Source organism: Peromyscus maniculatus, chromosome 7 (genome assembly GCF_049852395.1).
Source record: "Peromyscus maniculatus bairdii isolate BWxNUB_F1_BW_parent chromosome 7, HU_Pman_BW_mat_3.1, whole genome shotgun sequence".
NCBI classification, from domain to species: Eukaryota; Metazoa; Chordata; class Mammalia; order Rodentia; family Cricetidae; genus Peromyscus; species Peromyscus maniculatus.
In genome coordinates, this window is record NC_134858.1 from 24,506,663 (window position 1) to 24,527,870 (window position 21,208).

Below are 21,208 nucleotides of genomic sequence, written 5' to 3' on the forward strand. Positions count from 1 at the left end.
TCCACACATGCACCGTGATACACACATACCTACACTTCACACACATAGACACATATACCCATAGACACACACACACACACACACACACACACACACACACACACACACACACACACACGTTTTCTAAAAGGAAAAGTAGAAAGAACTCTGTTATACTACTAAGGACCAACAACTCAATGACCACAGCACAGTAGAGCTGACCGTTTACTAGGGCTATGGGCAAGCTGGCCCTGAGGGCATGAGAGTGGGGTAGCTGGTCTCACCGCCCTTGTCTGCCATGTGGTGGCATGGGTGAGGGAAAAATGCCCTCCCTTCCTCCCTCACCACCTGTGGCAAGTAGGAAAGATGACCCAGCCCCTCACCAGCTGCAGCACTCAGGAGAGTGGGCCTTGAACTGGGCAGCACAGTAGAGCCGACCCTGTCGATGGTGGGGGGGGGGCACAGATGAGCTGGCTGGAGAACAGTAAGCGTGGGAGATCTGGCCCCACCCCTCATCTGCCATACAGTGGCATGGGTGAGGGAGAGAGGCTCCCCACACACCTCTCACTGCCTGTAGCAGGTGGCAGAGCTGTCCCTGAGGTCATGAGAGCAGGAGAGCTGTCCCTGGCCCTCACCAACTGCAGCACTGGGGAGAGGGGCCCCTGCACCTCACTTGAGTAACACCATAGAGCTGGCCCTGGTGGTGTGAGTGAGTGAGCCAGCCCTGAGGGCATGAAAGCAGGAGAACCAGCCCTGCCCCTTGCTCTTTGCTACGTAGGGTGAACTAGACTGGACAGTGCTGGAGAGCTACCCTGGTGGTGAAGGCAGGGGAGAGCTGGAGGGCTGACCAGCCATGCAACCACCCAGGCACAGAACCAGGGCTATGCGTTGGCCCACCCCAACATCCACCCCATCTATGATCTGCAGGAGCACATGAAGGGGCTGGATCTCCATGACATAGGACAACAACAGAATACCCAAGAGGAGTCCCAGTGAGGGCCCAGTACTGACAGTGTAGCGGAAACCAGAGATTTCAAACCAAACCAAAGACTCATAGCAATGAACACTTGCAAGTAAAGATATATGGACTAAAGGGTTTACTGTGTGACTCACTGTGTCACACTGCAGATTCTATGACAAGATTTTTCTTTATCTTTTTTTCCCTTTCCTTTTCTTTTCTCTTAAATTTTATTTTATTTGGGGGGTGGAGGTTGCAAAGGCAGAGGGTGGATACGAAGAGACAGGGAAATGCATGGGATTGAGATATATGATGTGGAAGCCACAGTGGATACATTAAAGGTTTTTTAAAAAAAGAAAAAAAAAAGAAAGCAGAATGAGCCAATAAGTAGTGCTCATCCACGGCCTCTGCATCAGCACCTGCCTCCTGGTTTCGGCTCTGCATTCTTGCCATGATGTCCTTCAGTGATGAACTGTCAGTTGGAGATGGAAGCTGAAATAAACCCCTTCTTCCCCAAATTGCCTTGGTCATAGTATTTCCCGGCAGCAACAGAAACCCTAACTAAGACACCCTGCTCCCTTAAAATGAAGGTTGGAGACAGAAAAGTTTACATTCCTTAAGACTGGTCTTGACTATACCCACTTCCTTCCAGCACTATTTCCACTGGGGTTTCAATACAGCAGCCAACCCAGAATCCCAACATTCTAGTAAAAGCACCAACAGATGAGAATGAGCTTCCCACGAGCACCAGCCATGGCCCATTTCCTAAACTGTGTCCTCTGGGAGGAGGGACACCGTTTGTTTCCTCTAATCATATTTACTTCTCTTCTGACATAAGCCCCTCATGCTTCCCGAAGTAATCTCACTGACATGACCCATGAGACATGGCAGAAGAAATTTCTTCTCCCCAAATCTTGCCAAGGGGCTTTGAACTCCACTGAGGCTCAGGGTGAGGTGGACATATCCTTGCAGTTCTTGCTGTGTCCTCTGACATCAATGGCATAGATAGCAAAATCTTGAGGGAAGACAGACAAGACTCCGCACTGCTTGAAAATCTTACCTGCACTTCAAGAAGATTCAGAAAAGAATCCTTCACAAATGATGGCATGTTGATAGTAGCCAATGCTGTAGAGAGAAAGAAGGGGTACCTCTGAAACACTGTGAAAGGGGTGAGTAGAAGGGATAACAAGATACTGTTTGCAACCTCCTTTGCAAAGCATAAAGGACTGTCCTAGCTATTGTCACATCATGCATGCAGGAGCACTATATTTGTTGATAGGGAACAACTAAATTTAACCATGCTTTGAACATATAGGTGGACCAAAGCAAGGCCAGCTAACATAACAACGCCTAGGAGCTGAATGAAAGCTCCTGGTCCTAGCTAGACTCAACACTTGCCAGATTGTAGTATTAAGAGCAGAGCTACCAAAGAGAAGAAGGAAGCAGTCCACAATGGCTGCCAGTCGGCACTAAAGAGCACCTCATTATTTTCCCTCATTTTTCCCATTCTTTAGGATCTGCCAAGTCTAAGACTATGCGATACCAGGATTGAAACTTTGACTGCAGTGTGTTTTGTTTACACCCATCCAATAGCTCCCTATGTGAATGCCCATGCTGGTAGGAATGAGCAGGACCCTGAGCCATGTCCTGCACCAGCCTAGACTCCTACCTATGGAATTATTTTTAAAATTAAAAGATATACTCAGGATGAAGAGCTCCATCAATGCTCTGTTCAAAGGGGAAAAAAATGACACACATGATATTTGAACTCTGAGCTTTGATGTTGAACCTCATTTTGTATCATATCAAATCTCTGGGATCCATCTCAATAGACATGGGAAAGAGGATCAGAAATATATCTGGTTCTCTCTGATACTTGTTTACAATTTATATTTGCTGGCTAAGAGCCTTGGTTGTCCTCTAAAGTGACTGTAAACCAGTACCTCCTTTGACGGAGCCAGACTGAATTCCTTTGTCGTTATCTGAGGTCAAGAGGAGCTCTACAATCCCTCTCTTCAGCAAAGCCTGTTGGGAAAATGAAGATTATGAATCTACTTTTCTTGCTCCCATGGGAAAGAGCAAAGATTGGGAAGTTAGATAATAAAGACAATTTGGTTCAAAGGGAGCATGTGTGAACTACAAAACAGGTATATGGAATGTCTCCCAAATGTCCATATGGTAAAGAATTAGTGCTCAGCATGATGCTAGTGAGAGACAGTAGACACTTTCAAAAGTGGAGCCTAAGGGGAGGTCTTTAGGTCATTGGAGGTATGTTCTGAAAAGAGACAGTCGTAATTCTGTTCTTTTCTTTTTCTTGCACTACCAGATCAGGAGGTAAGTGGTTTGATTCTGCCTGGCACTTCTCACTGTCTTTCTATACAAGTCGCATTAGAGCTAACCAATCATGGACTGGAATTACAACTCTATGAGCCAATATGTTTCTATTCTTGTAGGTTAATTATTTCAGCTATCTTTTACTTTTCAATTGGCATGTATTAATTATACAGAATAATAGGTTTCATCATGATTTTTCAGACATGCCTATAACAACTTTCATTGTATGTAAGGTATCTGTTACAGCAGTGGGAAATTGGCTAATACAGAAAGGCTTGAAGGCAGAATGACCATCTACAACTTAGACATTGAGGAAATTGTTCCAGATGCTGCACTAATACAGTGGAGGGCTGTGGGCTCTGACACGACACACATGGAAAATGAAACCTGAGTTTCTCAATGACCATACTATGGAAGTACGTAAATTACAACAAAGAGAAAACAGATAGAAGGCATTTGATGCTATTGCAATGTTAAAAACTAGCTCCATTTCAAACTAAGTTGCTGTGTTAAAAAAAAAAGAAAGAAAGAGAAAAAGAAAAACCTAGGAGTCTTGAGGATGTTATACTTAGCCCAAGGATTGTTAACCATGGGATGTCTGGACCATGACTCTAGGGTCAGCCCCATCAGCAGTTAAGTCATACAACTATGAATACTATGAACCAAAAGAATGGGAGTACCAAATTTTCATGTTTTAAGAAGGTCCTGAGAGCAATGATTCCTAATATCACATTTGCCTAATAACAAAGTTATCCATATTTATCTTGATTGACATGATTATGTGGGAAATTTACTTAAAAAATTGAACTTGATTTTTACATGTTAATAGTGGAGATCATCAGTAAGTATTTATTTCCTCCAAATTAAAACATTACCCCCTGGGTGGAAGAAAGATGCTCATAAAACTCAGAAAGTAAATGAACATCTATGTGAGACCAGCTCCCACATTTATTTACCCCATGGACTCTTAAGGAGTGAGGGATAAGAGATTTAGATAGAAATACAGAGGAAAGAGACAGACAGAAACACAGGGTAGCCTCTGGAAGGCCTGGGTCAAAACCCACCAATCCCTTCTGTCTCTTCTAAAGGATTTCTAAAGGAATACCAAGGGGTGGAGCAAAAGACCTCACCCTAGCACAGCCAAGTGTAGAACATTTCAAATACCTGGTAGCCACGCACGCAAGTGGTCAAGCCATCCTCTAATGCAGCTCTGCTTTGTAAAGCAAGCTCAGATCTCACTAGGAAAACTTTGTGGATCCCAACAAACATTTGAAGCCCAAGAAGTAAACAAAATTTACAATGATCAAAAAGCTCCTGAGACAGAAGATTCCAAGGCTCCTTCCCAGGGTTACACAACCAGTAACAACTGCTGTAGAGGGGAGACAGCAACAGGCCAAATGACCTGCAAATCATGCCAGGAGCTCCAAAGATAGTGCTGCATGGGCTTTTCAGGGATGCAGCCATCTTTGAATCACCCATGCTCCTGTAAGTCACCCCAATAGGCTCACTGATTCATTAAGCTAGACTTGGATGAAATCATTTCTTCATTCTATCATAAGTTTCTTAATGGGTTATTCACGTCTCTCCAAGAAAAGTCACCTGACGCCCATGAGGCTGGAAATCAGTTATGCATTTTAGAAAGGTACAAAATTAAGGAAGAAGCCATAAAAATGTTGGTGCAAAGCAACTATTCTTACTTACCTCCTTAATGTATTCCATGTAGTCATTATCTTTATTAAACGAGCCATATTCATTCTCTACTTGGACAGCAATAACAGGGCCACCATGGCGGTACTGAGAAGCAAACAGATAATGGTAAAAGAAAAATCTTGCTATTGGAGCAAAAGCCTGGAGTCCAGGTCTGCTAATAAAGATCCCAGAACTGATATGGTGCTTTGTCCCAGGCTTGTTGGAGACTGGTACCTTCATTCGTCTCCAGGCATGTAAGCTCCTGGAGCTGTTCTGCCTTCCACAATGCTTTCTGGATATAGAACCAGTTTCCTTCTGTTTCTCATATTCATTAGCTCTCAGACCTACAAACTCACTTCCTATCTACCTTTCCACCTAATCCATTATGTAGGCTTCCTCTCCACTCTTCCTGCCTTAGAATGACTCCCCCCCCCTTCATTCTCTTCCCCACCCCAACCCCATGAGCAGGTACTTCATATAGCTCCCTCTCCTTGATGTACCATACTCTTTTCCATCTAAACTGACTGATTTCCATTATCCCATTACCATGGAAGCTGCACAGAGCCTGTGCTTGGCAAGGACTAGCAGATGCTATCAATATCTAGGAAGAAAACAGCTGACTTCATTAGTTATCAACTAACTTGTCCTCAGCCACAAGGAGTTCTCTGCTTTGTATTAGAAAGTATGTATTAAAAACCCTCATGAGGCTGGAAATAAGGTATGCATTTTAGAAAGGTATTTCACATTCTTTTGTATGCTGAAATTTGGGGAAGGGGGGTTATATAAAAATATGGTTAAAAAATGATTGTCCCCTAAAAAGGCAACTAAGTTACTATGGGGCAGCATGGGAGGAATTTAATTCACCATAATTTCTTGTATTTTTTTTTAATTCCCCCCAACATTAATCAGTTAAAACAACAGGGGTAATTTAGAGTATTCACTCTCAGTGAATCTGTGAGCTGAGAAGATATTAGGTGCATACAGACAACTGGAGCAAACTTTTGTGTGCTCTCTGTCTCATGTGATGTCTTTTTAGAAGCTTCAGGGCAAAGTCACAAGGACCAATCAAGGAGTCTATGCTTAACTTGAGGGTCTAGACATAACTTGTAAGAAAGTCAGTTTAGTATCCCAGAGACACTTGGAATGACTGTGGAGGCCCAATTTACTCAGGGTCTGAGAATCTGAGCTTGCTTTACCCAGCAGGGCTGCATAAGGGGATGATTTGACCATGGGTGTGGTTACCAGGTCTTTGGGAGGGTCTAACTTGGCTGTTTGATGTGCTTTGACCTAGCAAGGGGGAGGTCTTTAGCCCTGACCCTTGGCATTATTATAAAAAGCTCTTTGAAAGAGGCAGACGGGCCATTGGGTTTTGATCCAGGCCCTCCCGAAGCTATCCTGTGTTTCTGTCTGTCTCCTCTCTGCTGTCGTTCTATCCAAAAGTTTCTTATCCCTCTCTCCTCCTCATAGGAACCCTTTAAAAGGTGAGAGCTGGCCTCCCACAAATGACCTTCTCAATGGTGAGACACAGTATTTCTCTAAAGTGAACACTGTTAGATCACAGACCTAGCAGCCCCCACCCCTCAGAAATCAGGCCAAGCTCCCTTACAGCTCTCTGAGATAGAGGATCAAGAAACCATGTTGTGGCAGTCTGAGCTACAATCTTACTCTTATCTAGAGTTTTCCTGCTTTGTGACTCCCGACATACAGGCCAGGTCAAGCTAGGTCACTTAGTACAGAGCTCACTCCCAAACTCTCCAAAACACAAAACAATAAAGTCTGTCAGAATGATAAACTACCCCCGTCCTTTGGAACTGGAGACTCTCCCAAGATGCTAACATACTGCCGGTGGTATGATGCCAATACTCATCTAACTTCAGTTCATGATTCTCTAACCCTGCCAGTAAAGTGCATCTGAGGGGTAACTCATCCCGACTTTCCTTCTCCATAGCCACCCTGCTCTTTCTGATGAATATGAAGGGAGACATTCCTACCTGGAGAGGAAGTATTCTGGGAAGCAGATGATCAAAATACTTATCAACAGCCTCAACAAAGTCCTGGTGGGTTGTTCTCAGTTGTGACTCCGGGTAGCGCAGAAGCCAGCTAGGAACAAGAGGCAAACCATGAGTGTGTGAAACAAGAAGCAGGAGAGAAGATGGGTCTGGTCAGCTGAGCACAGCTGCTCTGCTCAGAGCCACCTATACAGCTGGATGTGTTTCTGTCCACCTAACAACCAGAGCATCGGAATACTCAAAGTGCTCAAGGAATCTGTAGCATGTAAGCTTTTTGTACTCTCCTCAAGGACTCCAGAGATGCGTGATTCAAATGAGGACAGAGCATCTCAAGGCACTTTAGATCTTCCCAGCACTGATGAATTGAGCTGAAGGGCTGATCCCGGCAACACTCCCAAGTGTTAGCTTTTTTCCATGCTTTTTTCCCAGAACCCCATTCTCATTCAAGTCTCTAGAATAGAACTCGATCTCTATCCTTATCATAGTCTCCACTCCTCTGGCACAGGGTCATATTTTTCTCTAAGAGTCGAGGCTTCAAGCAAAACAGTGGCTCACAGGCCAATGAACATCCTACACAGGTCGCTGGGGAGGGTAAGGGCCAGGCTCCTAAGCCATTCATGGAGTAATTGGCCTTCCCAATACTCCCCCAGCTTACGCTCAGGCTTTTTCTATACACCACCTGGCTGCAGCAGATCCTTGGCTTGAAGAAAAGCTTTGTTTTGCTTTCTGACCTGAGGAGCAGCAGGGCTAACCTAAGGCAGAACCTACAAGTACCAGTGTCCTGTCACTGAGAAGGATGACAGAAAAGGACCCTGTATTCTCACCCTAGGCTGAGGGAAGGTGTTATGATGAGAGAAAAGCAAGAAGGCAGAGAAGTAGCTGAGGTCTCAGCATGTGAAAAGGTGGCCTGCCTTCAGTCAGAGACATCTGGGGTCTCTAGAACAAGCCCAGAAGTTGTCATCATGTTCATCTAGAACCGTGGGTCCCTTTCTTCCAGCTCGTGAAGAGAACGCAGATGTCCATTACACCTCTCCTGTGGAGCAGCCGGATGGTGATCCCTACATTGCCAGAGCTCCCTTTGCACTGGTCTTCATGGCCACATGTTCATTGCACCAGGACCCACATCTCAAGTCTGCTTCTGCAACCCAGGACGACGGCAGAACACAAGCCTCCCCACCTCACTCTAGGTACCACCTGCCAGGGCAGGAAGTGTGCAATTCAGTTCAGGACACAGTCAGTGACAGTAGCAATCATGCTCACTGGCTTGAAAAGTTACTTATTGTAAAGCCAAACACCTTCCGAAGCCACAGCACTGGATTCTGGGGTAGCTCACCTGGGTAACCCACCTAGGTCAACCTCAGCACAGATGTATGGCCCTGGTCGAAGAATCACCCACAGCCCTACAGTTGCAGCCAGCAAAACATAGGCCCTAGAAAGGGAAACAAAGTCAGCCCCTTTCTGAGTGGTCTAAAGGGGAAGCTGGGCATAGAGGGAGCCCACAGATACAATAGGATATGAGGATGTCCCTCATCTCCTTTCCCTTCCTCTACCAACTGGGGTTGGGGAGTGGCTTCTCCTTAGCCCAACACATCAGGGAACCCCTGCACCAGGCAGGAGACCAGAGGCCCTAAGAGCTGGGTGTGTACAAGCTCCCTACATCACAACCATTTCCAGAGGCCTACTGGAGGGGTTACATTGAGTACAGGCACTCAGTACCCAGCATCAGCATTGCTAAGCTGAGAAAGCCCCAGTCCCAACTCAGGTACATTGACTCCTCCTGTAGTCTGGCAACATCTGGTGTCTTAGCCCCTTTGTTTCCGTGAAAAGAAGGGTCAGAAGCTACAGGATGGCAGGTCATGGCTAGGGAATGCCCAGATTCTAGGTGCAGACCCTTTCCCTCTTGAGAACAAGACCTCAGAGCTGAGACACACTGAGTGCTCCTCTTAAATATCAAGCATCCTCCTCCCTGGCTGCATGCTTGCTTGGGTCAGCTCACAGAAGCAGAAAGACCACATACTCCAGGTCCAGGATCTCAGAGAAGTCAAATTTCCCCCTCTCTTGCTCATGGAGGTTCCATGGGATGTAGCTAGAAGAGAGGAGAAAGAGGTACAATAAGCATCGTATTTCCCCCTATTCATACGGCGTACCAAGCCTAGTGTCTCTCTCTATTGCATCAAGTTGAAGTTTCCCGTGAAAATTAACTTCTGCTACACAGACTCAACCATCTTTCCCCTATTATCCAACTATGTTTCAAGATATCGATTATCCTAGGTTTTCATAGGTTTATATATGTTCTCCCACAGCCCCACTCCTTTAAATAACTATCAAAAATTATAAACAGAATGGGAAAACACAACAAAAATATGTATAATTCTCAATAATTATTACTAAGAATTAATTAAAATAAAAGTAGTCAAATAGTTTCTATAAGCAAGTAAGATAAAGGACAGTTCCACCTCTCCATCTCCGGAAGGAGAGAGGAAGCCAGGGCCAACAGCCACAGGGCTAAAGTTCCCTGTGTCAAAGGACATGTGTTTTGCGTGTGTCAATGACACAGTTTGGAGCGTAGGGCTCCTAACATCCTGTTTCCCGAAAACTTTGATTTTGAAACATGCAGTTTTTGTGCAGTGAGAGGTTTGTGGTGATAAAAGTCTTATATGACAATTGGAACTGACTGCATTTAGGTGGAGGAATGAAAAAGTTGGTCTGCTGAAAAGAATATCCATAGCAACATTCATATTTATAATTTGTGAGAACAGAATGAAAATTATGAACACTACTTACCAGTGACTTTAAGGAAAAAGTATGGAAACAATAAAAATCAAAAATATACAGATAAGGTAAAATTGCTCCTCCAACTACTAGCAGGCAAATCAATTCTAAAATTGCAAATCGAGAGTAAATGTGGCCTGCGATAAAAATGGGAAAGAAGGATCCACCCGGCAAACACACTATCATGACTTTCAATCCTCTTAGTAGCATAGCATTGAGTAAAGAAGAAACTGGCTGAGAGAGGAGATGGATAAAGCAGCTCCAAACCAGAGTTAGAGGAATGAAAGTCATAAGGAACAAAGAAAATCAACAGCAAAGGAGTGATACACAGGAGGAGATTAAGAAAGGAAAAGCAGCCCAACTGTACAACACAATGCATAACTTCTGGTAAGCACAGGACAGAAAAATGGGAAATGTTTAGTCTGAGTGAATCCAAAAATAGAAGGGTAAGGAAAAGACATAGACAAATGGGATACATTCAGGAGAAAGAGAAGATATGATCTCATAATCATCAAAGGTCCCCAAATCATCACCTCATAGCCATAGATTACATCACAAGATCTTACAGGTAAATTTTAATAATTCACTGTGAGGGTAAATCTATATAAATCATTTTCAATGAGTAGAAAAAGATGCACTCTGTGACCTTACTCATAGGACTGAGATGATTACTGGACAAAGGCACACATAAAATATTTGTAACAAACCACTACCAAACCATGTCTACCAGTCAATTCATGCATGGACACCTGTGTGTGTCTTACAACTAGAGTCCATTCAAGGACTGTAAGGTGACTGAATATCAGCAGAACTGTCGATGCAAATCACCACTTCAAAAGAAGAGTGGGAAAATCATACGATGCCACTCATAGATAACTCTAAAGAAAACCCAATAATTATAGGCTGGGAATATAATTCAGTGGTAGATTGCTTGCCTAGTGTGTACAAGATTTTTTATCAACTGTACTGCAAAACCTAGAAAAAAAATCAATTCTTTCTAACTAAATTATTGACACATTAAGTGAGCCACTGATAAGTTCACTGCCTCTCAGCTTCACATTTTCTTTAGTTGGTTTTGGTGATAGATGTTAAGCTCTGCCACCAAAGGGTAGTGGAGGACACACAAAGGAAGGATCTCAAGGATGCTCAAGCACTCTTGGATTCATGTAGTCCTGCAGGATGGATAGCAACTGAGAAGTTTGGTTTTTTTTTAAACTGCTCAGTATAGTATAGCCCATGACAACTAATGAAGAGCTAAGAAGGCAATGTCAAGTTAAGTGTCCTCACATTTATATAATTAATAGTTATTACAGATGTAAAACCTTATCTACTACATTGCATTTTGCTGATACTTTCTGTGCTCTTTTCTCTCCATATATTAGATACCAAGTTTCACAGGATCACATTTATTTTTTATTGATTTTTCTTAATAAAACTCTATGAATTGACCGTGTAATTAACAGACTTATCTAATTAACCAAAAATGTAATCAAGAAGTAGAAAACCAGGAAGAAGAGGAAGAAAGGGAAGGAAGGAAGGGAGGGAGGGAGGGAGGGAGGAAGGAAGGGAGGGAGGGAGGATGGACGGACAGAAGGGAGGGGGAGGGAGGGAACTCATGAACAATCTTACCTATGAAACCTGCAGGTTCCAATAATGACCACCCTGGCAAGATGTGCCCATTGACCCAATAATAGCATGAATATTAAGGGGTAACCAACTGCTTCTTTATTGGATTTGAGCCTACAACACAGGAGGTAACTCATGCCTGCTACTATAAACCTGGGCAGCTGGCTAGGAAGGTCATGGGCTACAGAGAAGAAACTACTACTATCAGTCTGCTAAATGGAAATATGGTCTTTTTGTTTTGTTTGGGGTTTTTTGTTTGTTTATTTTCCTCTTATTGAAAATAGATTCTTCTCATATAATATATCCTGATTACAGTTTTCTTTCCCTCTACTCCTCCCAGTTCCTCCCCAACTCCCATCAGCATCCACTCCCTTTCTATCTCTCATTAGAAAAAAAAAACATCCTTTTTAAGAGATAATAAAATATAACAAAATAAAATATAATAAGCTAAAACAAAAACTATCCCATGAGAGCTGGCCAGACAAACCAACAGAAGGAAAAGAGCCCAAGAGAAGGCATAAGTATCAGAGACCCACTCATTTGTACATTCAGGAATCCCATAAAGACACTGAACTGGAAGACATACTAATAAATATAATAAAGTTAACCCTAAATAGATTTCTATCCATAGATCAGTGCTGCTCTCAGCCTTCCTTGGAGAAATGTCAAATCACAACAGCAGGTTAGAGTGCTGTGATAAAGGATTGCTGTAGTGCTCGATCTAATGGTCTGCTTGTGCCAGCCTGCCAAGGAAACAGCACCAAAGAGAAGGTGGAAAAAACAAATGAGTCAAAGGATGGCAAGGGGCGCTTCGAAAGACGTTCCCTGGACATGACATGGCCGTGTGCTCATGACCTCACAAGGGCTGCTGTCACCTGTAAAGATCTTCACAAGTATGGACCTGTCAACATGTCATCATGGAAGAAGGGAAGGTTTATGAACACCCCAGGGACTACAGATAGGCTAGGGGAAGGAAGGGACATCACCTCCTTTAGTGATGTGGCCACTGAGAAGTTGCCCAGACCCCAGGAAATAACTTCCCATTCATGCTCATGCAAGAAACCCTAACTAAACTGAGTCTGTGAAAATAGACATGAAAACAGAAAAGGAATTTGTTGGAAAGAAGGTTTTCAGTGGGAAAGTTGGGATGTAATGGAAGGTGAAAATGACCAAAATTTACTGTATACCTGTATGAGACAGTCAAAGAGGAAAACAAACAAACAAACAAACAAACAAACAAAAAGACTATGCAGCTATTATAGACGTTTCAGACTAAGATCTTTTTGTTTCCATGACCATGGGAGAGCTGTCCCCATTTCCCATCTGCCAGACCAACCCCACAGCTGGCCAGGCCCAGACCCAAGGTTATGACTTGGCCTGCCCCAAAATCCACCCTATCTATGATCCGCTGGAGCACGGGAAGGGACCAGACCCGCAGACTCAAAGCAACAGGAACTCCACAACATAGGGTGCCAGCAGGATGTCCAGGAAGAGCCCTAGTGAGTGCCCAGTATTGAATGGTATAGTTGGAGACCAGGGTTCTCAAACCAGACCAATGACTCTTTGCAATGAACACTTGCAACTAGAGATATATGGACAAAGGGGTGTGTGGCATAACTTGTTGGGTCATACTGCAGCTTCCTCTATGAGATTTTTAATTCCTTCTATTTTTTATATTTTACTCATTTTATTTTCTTCCTTTTTTTCTCTTGAATTTTGTTTTATTTGGGGGAGGCAGTGTGCAGGGGCAGAGGGCAAAGCAACAAGGAATGAATGGGATCAAGATACATGATGTGGAAACATTAGAATAAATAAATAAATTTTTAAAAAGATCTTTTTTTCCATCATTAAAAATAAAAAAAAATCAAATATGTATCCAGTAAATGACCCAATGACACTTGCTGAAACAGCACCCATACTCTATCAACTTTATCCAAGGCTTCGATCACAAAAGAAACTAAGTATGCTGTTTAAGGGACAATGGGACACAATGGCGAAGGACCCGCTGGAAATGGCTAGTCCAGAGCTAAGCATTCATGCTGTGCTCTCAAAAACAGGACCCTGACTTTGCCAGTCTGCAACCCTGCCAGGAGCCCCATAGGCTACGTAGGTCATGAAGGCAAAAGGAAGGCACTCACGTGGTGACAGTGTTGAAGCCACAGGCCCGAAGCTTCAGCAATCTGTCCTTCCAATATTCCCTGGGCACACGGAAATAGTGGATGGAGCCTCCAACTATCATGAACTTCTGACCTTCCAGGGTGAAGTAGGCTTTACCCTGAGCATTGTTTTCAGTGCTAAGTCCCACTGTTCTGTTCATCATCTTGAAAGGGGTCAGACGAGACCAGCGAAACCTGGATTGGAGGGAAAAGAGAAAAAGGGGTGTGTAGAGGCTGCTGCAGACCTCTAGGTCAATGACGCTCCTGTTAGGAGGACACACTAGACCACTTGTGCTGCTTACCCTTCCCCAGGAAAAGAGACAGAGCTCCCCACTCCCTGCTCGCACCAACCTGGCAGGAGACGGTTTCAACACGTCATATGTGAAGTCACAGCGAGGAGCAAGGCCTGATAAGACAAGCGGCAGGAAGAAGATGGCCATTGTTCTCTTCCACGAAAGACACTTGCTGCAAGAAAAAGTTGCAATGACAAGGGGAACAGGACTAGGAAGCTGATCCAGACCCTTCTAGAGGCCCATGGCAAAGGATACCCATCACAGGCAGGTGTTCTCCCAGGAAACCCAGTGTAAGGGAGGCTGCAGCCCCATACAAGTCCACAAACTCCAGGGCTCCCACAAATCCTCCTCCCCCCTCACCCCCCGTGGGACTTGAAACTCAGGTCACACTACAACAAGACAAGGCTGGGCACTTGGGGGTAAGGGATTCAGGACTCTCCATGTACAGGGTCCAGGGAAGACGCAACCAAAGCACCTCCTCACCATCCACAGCTGCACTGTAATGCCCAGAGGCAATGTGCAGACCTAAGCAGGGTAGGGTAGAGGGGGACCTGCAGAGGAAAGAGCTGGCATGGAGAAACTTGAAAAGGGCTTCTGGGTACTAAACTTGCAAGCGACTGACTGGCTGACCTCCAGAAAACGGTGTGGGAAGTCTAGAGGCCTCTAGGTGAGCACACTCAGAATGACGAGGGTGGGGGAGTTCAGGAAGGGCATGTGCCTCGAAGGGCTGGCAGGGCTGGGGTCTTAGACTCCAACACAGGGGAAGCAGAAAGAGTCACCTGAGGTACGCCATCACTGGAAACCAGGGAGCAGAGGTCCCTGCAGCTCCTACTCTCTTGGGTACCTCAGAAACAGGACCTTCAGTCAGGGCTTACGGCTGCCAGGCCTGACCCAGGCTCGATTCAGCTAGTGACTGGATGAAATGCGTCAAGAGAGTTGGGGGCAGGTCCCAGAATCTTGACACCGCGGTGCCATCCAGGCCAGCAGCCACTACAGCCAGTGACTGGGTTCAGGATTTTCCTGGACAGTACCCATGGACAGCTATTGACTCTGGACACTGTGTATCAGAGCCTACAGGCTACTCTGGCTCCCTTAGCACCTAAATGCCTCCCTGCACTGGGAATACAATGGGAGGATCATCAGGGTTATCTTGTCAGCCTTGGCTTGCTCACAACACAGAGATCAGAGAGAGGAGGGAGAACGGAAGACTCCTTCAGGAAATTCACAGAGCTGATACCACGCTGCAGAAAGTGACATGTCACAAAATTAATATACCAAAATCAACACCCTTACTATATACCAAGAAAGGCTGAGAAAGAAATCAGGGAAACAAGCCCATTCCCAATAGCCTTTAAAAAAAAAAAAATAGCTTGGAGCAAACCTAACCAAGAGAAAAAAAGATGAAATATTTTATTAAATACCCCTTCAGGCTGCTCTTTCCCCATCTCCTCCCATCACTCAATGATAAGAACATTAGATCCTCTGTCATTTCCCATGGGCTTTTGTGTTTCTGGGGTTTTGTTTGTTTATTCCCACTGTGTTTTCAGGTTTTGTGAATTCTTTTGCTCTTTCAGTGCACATATTCTTTCCTCTGTCCACTTCAGACCATATGCTGTTAGTTATAAAAAGTCTAGCAAAATAACACAAAAAATAATTATGATTTTTTAAAAATGTCCAGTACCCAAATAAAATGATCCAGAAAAAAAGAAGAAGAGCCAGGCCTGGTGACACACACCTGTAATACCTGTTGGTGGCTACAGAGCCAGATTCTGGAGGGGGGAAGCCATCTAACCTGCAAAGCAAGAAACACAGAAGAGCATAACACACAGCTGGGCAAAAAAGCCCAGGGGGTGAGAACACGTGAGCCCTGCACTCTGGCTTCTCTTCCCTACCCAGTCCCCACCAGCTGGCTCAATGCCTTGCCCATGCTCACAGTGGCAGAACTCTCTCGGTTCTGTAGTTCAGTGTCTTCACCCTCACAGAGCTCGTCTCCAAAGACCATGATACTCTATAAACAGAAATGACTGTGTTCTTGCACAGCCAACACCTTGGACATTTCCTTCACAGCACCTCTCTGGTGTTACACTGTTTACTTGTCCACTCACTTCTTGAGGTGGGGGTTGTTTGTTTGTTTGTTTGTTTTATTTTGCTTTGCCCTTTGCCACCATAAGATAAGGTTTAGATAGGCAAATTCTCATTGCATTAAAAAAAATGTATTTCCTGAACTCAAGGTTTAACGCAATGGTAGAGTGTATACTTAACATATATGAGGCCCTGAGTTCAATTCTCAGCACTGAAAAGGTATAGAAATTCCTTTCTTAGACATCACAAAGTTCTTTTTTTTAAGTTCTTTTTTTTAATAATGTCATGGGCATTTCATAAAGTCAAAACAAAAGAATCTGTTGTATTATGACTGGCAAGGGCCTTGGTCATTTATAGAACACCACCACAGACTGTGGTTAGTGAGGCCATAGGCTAGGATACAGCTGATATGCACGTTTCAGTCCTGTGTAGTAAACACATTCAGCACACTCTTTGGAAACAAACACAGTGAAGAGAATACACTTTCCCACAACAACCACATAATGCTACATCTCAGGTTCAGGAATTCCAAGATTATCTTCCAGGAATAGGGCAGGACTTTGTTGTTCTCACTTGGCGAGCATGCCCATGGTTCCATGCCCAACTGTAATCACTTCAAAAATAAAGATTAAAGGAAAAATTCTAGTTTGGAGAGGAAAAAATTATCAGCATTCCTTAAACTTGATGCAATTTTGAAGGGGAAAGCTTCTTGTCTTCCTCAGCAAATATGCAAAAAAAATTATTTTATGTCTAGACGCAGGGATGGTCCATTAATAACTTCAGCAACATCACCCATGGGTGGTGCTCTGAACTCTTTGTGTCCTTTTGAGAACTAACTGAACATCGCCAGTATTTTCTCCTTTATCTCCACAGCAAAAAGAAACATTAATCTGGAACTTTTCATTCTCAGGACATTTAGGTTGACCTTGACACCACTTTGAATTGTGAGCCCTTACCCTGGCTCCCACAAGCACTCTACCTTTGAGCCACACTCCAAACCCCATGTAAGCTGGATTTTAATTCCATGTCTTGAGCAAAAGTGAACCAAAGAATTGAGATTTTATGATATTCTATTCCTGTAAACCTGTGCTTTGGTGAGAGCAGAGACGATCAGTGTCGGATTCATTACTGGACCCCAGCAGCCCAAGACTGCCTGGCATACACCATGTCCTCAACAAGTGTCTGTTGGCTAAACAAATAGTTTAGACAGCTACAGGGGAAGGGCCGGCTCCTCCCAACGTGAGTGCCCCCTGACGTGTGAAATAGTGGGCTCAGAGTGAGGACTCCACATACTAGGAAAGGAGTTTTAGCCACACAAAGCCAAGCGAACAGGACTGGCCACTCCTGAGACACCAAGAGCAGAGCCTGTGATCTTTGTGAAGCTAGTTAACCTGTATGACTCCTCTTAGACTGAGATAGTGCATGCATGGTTCAGTAGAAATATTCTCAGTCTTAAGAGCAAAAATTTCAAGAAACCTAGTTCCACAGATCCTGTGTATGTGTGTGTGTGTGTGTGTGTGTGTGTGTGTGTGTGTGTGTGTGTGTGTGTGTGTACGTGCAGGTGGGAACTCATGCACAAATGGAGGCCAAAGACCAGCCTCAGATATTACACCCTCAGGTGCTGCCCACCTTGATTTTTTGAGGCAGGATCTCTCAATGGGACTGGAACTCCCTAAATGGGCTAAGCTGGCTGGCCTCGGAATTCCAGGGATGATCTGTCTCCACTTCAAGCAGATTCCCATGCTAACTTACCTGACTGAGCTAGCTCCCCAACCTAATTTCACAGATTTTTAATTGGCTATGTGTTACATGTATCTTAAAAGGTTTTAATAAAGCCAAACTTGAAGCCAGGTATTGGGGTGAATGCTGAAAGATCAGAGAAGCAGAACAAGCCACAGCTACCTCACCTCATCAATTCCTCAGCTGATCCTGTTTCCTCAGACTGGAAGCCTCTGAGTCCTCATTCAAATGGATCTCAGCTGAACTGCTTCTCAAAAGCCTAATGCTTAACCAGGCTCTAGTTTCTGGTCCTCATGCCTTATGTACCTTTCTGCTTCCTGCCATCACTTCCTGGGATTAAAGGCGTGAGTCACCATGCCTGGCTGTTTCCAGTGTGGCGTTGAACTCACAGAGATCCAGGCGGATCTCTGCCTCTGGAATGCTAGGATTAAAGGTGTGTGTGCACCATTTTCTGGCCTCTATATCTAGTGGCTGTTCTGTTCTCTGACCCCAGATAAGTTTATTAGGGTGCACAATATATTGGGAACACAATATCACCATAGCTATGTGATTTCTCATTTGAGCAGCAATGTAGACTGGTGCAGCCATATCTGATGGGAACAGTAGAAGTCATAAAGCCAGCACAGCTGCTTGACAAAGATCCAGCAAAGCTGAACCACATAATGGCCACCATGCTACTTTTGGTTTTCATCTCCACCTGTTGTATACTTGGGAGACTTTTAATATTTGCACAATATGGGGATGTTGGATTGATGGAAAATTTCTTGTGAATTATTTATGCTGCTTCTAAACTTCCCCAAGAAAGTCCTGAACATACTACCTCTTCTTCTTTTAGGGAGATATCCTTACCTACTTGAAAGTCTTCCTTATGCCTTGGAGGTTGTGACTCACATAAAGAAGCCAGAGGTCTCTTTATGAGGCTATGAGACATCTGTCCCTGTACCTACACAGGAACAAGATATTCAAAACAAAGTAAACTTAAAAAGGCCAACAAGACTTGGTGGGCTAGAGGAGTTGGCCACAGATCATGTTGCAAAGCCTCTTCCCACTATACACGCAGGCAATTACGTGGCATATATACAGCAACAAAGTTAGACTAGATGAAGTTACCTCTGCCCTATACAGAGACTTATATTGATGAACAAAAAATCGAGTGGAAAGATGGTAAATGAACGAGATGTCAGGACCTCTCTTTCTTAGAAAAGTTAGCACATACAGACTCACTGTAATGTCATATGACCAAGGAATAACAGAATGACAGGATTAGGCAGATAGACAAATTCTGTAAAGATATAAAATATAAACATTGAATGATGCAAGAATTTTGAATAATAACTGCAGCAGCTTTGGCCTGAGGATTTTTCTTGGGCACTCTGACCATTAAGAGTTAATAATACACTGCGTGGGACATGGCAATATACCTGGGCTGGCTTGAAAATTTTGTTTTGGTCTAATGTCCTTGTAGCCACAAAAGCTACCAGCCTGAGAACAGGCTGTCATATTCCTTAAGATTCTTAAAAATTGGGTTATAGGGTTAATGAGTAAAAATGATAACTCTGTTTATCAATGATGTCAAAACTTGAGGGAAAGTGATTGGAAATGATAACTCTGTTCTGTCATAGTTTATTAATGATGACTAAAAGATGAGCAAGAGGAAATGAAACACATATTCAAAAAACAAAAATTATATGATCTATGTTTTGGGACAACATCAATATATCCCTACTTACTAAATTCTGTATAAATAAAGAAGCACCCTGGCTTGCTAGTCAGTCAATCTGCAAAATTCTCCCAACCCCCATGACCTGGCTCACTCCGTCCCCCACCAGTTCCTTACATCCTCTGCTAGCACCTGTCCATTGCCAGGGATGGCTCTCAGCAGTAGACCCAAAATGAATCAGAATGCCTAGTCCCACCACATGAGCAAGGTATGTTAGAGGCAGAAAAAAGGAGAGACATGCAGAATCAAGTGAGATACAGAGACATCTAATCGGTCACAGTTCCTGTGCACCATTTTGAACTTTATTTAAACAGTTGTCTCCAGTGATTGATTGAGACTCAGACAGACACTTGTCCCAAGAGTAGGGTTATTCTGCATTTTTATATATCAAGGTAGGATACATCTCATTACAAAGGGAAAAATATGTACACCCTACTTAAAGTATGTACAGACACTATCCTAGGTAAAACTGAGATCAGTTTAGGAATTTACAGAAAAAATTGAAATAATACCCTGAACCTATCTGACTACAATGGACTAAAGCTAGATAGATATGAACATCAACAGGAAGTACAGACAGTGCACGAACTTATGGAAACAGCACACTACTGAATGGTAGCTGGGTCAAAGAATAAATTAAGAAGTAAATTTTAAATTTCCTAGAATTGTATGAAAATAAAAACACAGCATGCCAAACTCTAAGGGACACAATGAAGGGAGCCTTAAAGGAAGGTTTATGACACTAAGTGTCTACATCAAAAAGCTTTAGAGATCACAAAATAATAACTTAATGATGCACCCTAAATTTTTGGGAAACAAGGGTAGATAACACCCAAAAGAAGCAGATGGGGAAAGATAATCAAAGTCAGGGCTGAAGTGGACATTTTTAAAGTGCAAATAATCAATGAAATGAAGAATTGGTTCTTTGAAAAGATTAATAGGGTTGGCAAACCTCTAGCCACATTAAATAAGAGAGAGAAGATCCAAATTAATAAAACTAGAGACAAAAAGGGAGATGTTACAACAAGCTCAGAAAATTCAGAGAATCATAAGGACAGACTTTAAAAGTCTGTATTCCACAAAACTGGAAAATCTAAAAGAAATGGGTGAATTTCTAGACCTAGATAAATCAAGATGAAATAAATAACATGAATACATCTATAACATCTGATGAGATAGATGGAATTAAAAATCTCTCAATCATAATCTGGAGAGATTGCTCAATGGTTAAAGCACATGCTGTTCGTCCAGAGAACCCAGATTCAGTTCTCAGCACCCACGTCAGGTGGACCACAGCCACCTCTAGCATCAGCTCCAGGAGCATGTGACACCTCTGGCATCCTTGGCACTGGTACCCACAGGCACATATCCATACACAGACCCACAGATGCATAGTTAAAAACAATTAAGTAAATTGTTTTCTTTTTAATCTCTCAACTAAAAATAGCCCAGGGCCAGATAGATTCAGTACAGAATTCTAGCAGACCTTTAAAGGAGAATTAACACCAGTCCTCCTCAAACATTCTATAAAACACAGAGTGGAGGAACACTTCTAAATTCTTCTTACAAATGTAGTATGATCCTGATACCAAAACTAAACAAAAAACAAAAAAAGAAAAGGATAGGCTAAAATCTCTGAGGAACATGGATACAAAATGTATCTCAATAAAATACTTGCAAACTGAATTGAAGAACACAGCAAAAACATTATTCACCATAATCAAATCAGTTTCACCCCAGAGATACAGGGATGATTCAAAATATGTAAATCAATAAACGTTATCCACTAAATAAATATACTCAAAGACAGAAACCTCACCAGATGTAGAAAAGGCCTTTGAGAAAATTCC

General features: G+C 43.3%; 1 protein-coding gene across 5 annotated transcripts in view; it reads right to left on the minus strand.

Moving 5' to 3' along the window:
- The window catches only part of Glb1l3 (galactosidase beta 1 like 3), a 40,220-nt gene extending 25,285 nt beyond the window's left edge, over window positions 1-14,935 (minus strand). For 3 of the 5 annotated variants that reach the window (XM_042280582.2, XM_042280581.2, XM_042280579.2), the window contains exons 1-9: window positions 14,596-14,934; window positions 13,875-13,988; window positions 13,506-13,718; window positions 8,987-9,055; window positions 8,303-8,398; window positions 6,952-7,060; window positions 4,973-5,065; window positions 2,881-2,962; window positions 1,998-2,062 (exon numbers count right to left, since the gene is read on the minus strand). In XM_042280582.2, coding sequence (XP_042136516.1) covers window positions 1,998-2,062; window positions 2,881-2,962; window positions 4,973-5,065; window positions 6,952-7,060; window positions 8,303-8,398; window positions 8,987-9,055; window positions 13,506-13,718; window positions 13,875-13,988; window positions 14,596-14,609 — 855 coding nt within the window. In that variant the 5' untranslated portion in view covers window positions 14,610-14,934. Of the gene's footprint in view, window positions 1-1,997; window positions 2,063-2,880; window positions 2,963-4,972; window positions 5,066-6,951; window positions 7,061-8,302; window positions 8,399-8,986; window positions 9,056-13,505; window positions 13,719-13,874; window positions 13,989-14,595 lie in introns of all 5 variants that reach the window. The other 2 variants (XM_006976580.4, XM_076575904.1) reach the window with 2 other exon arrangements.
- Window positions 14,936-21,208: the final 6,273 nt, after the last annotated feature.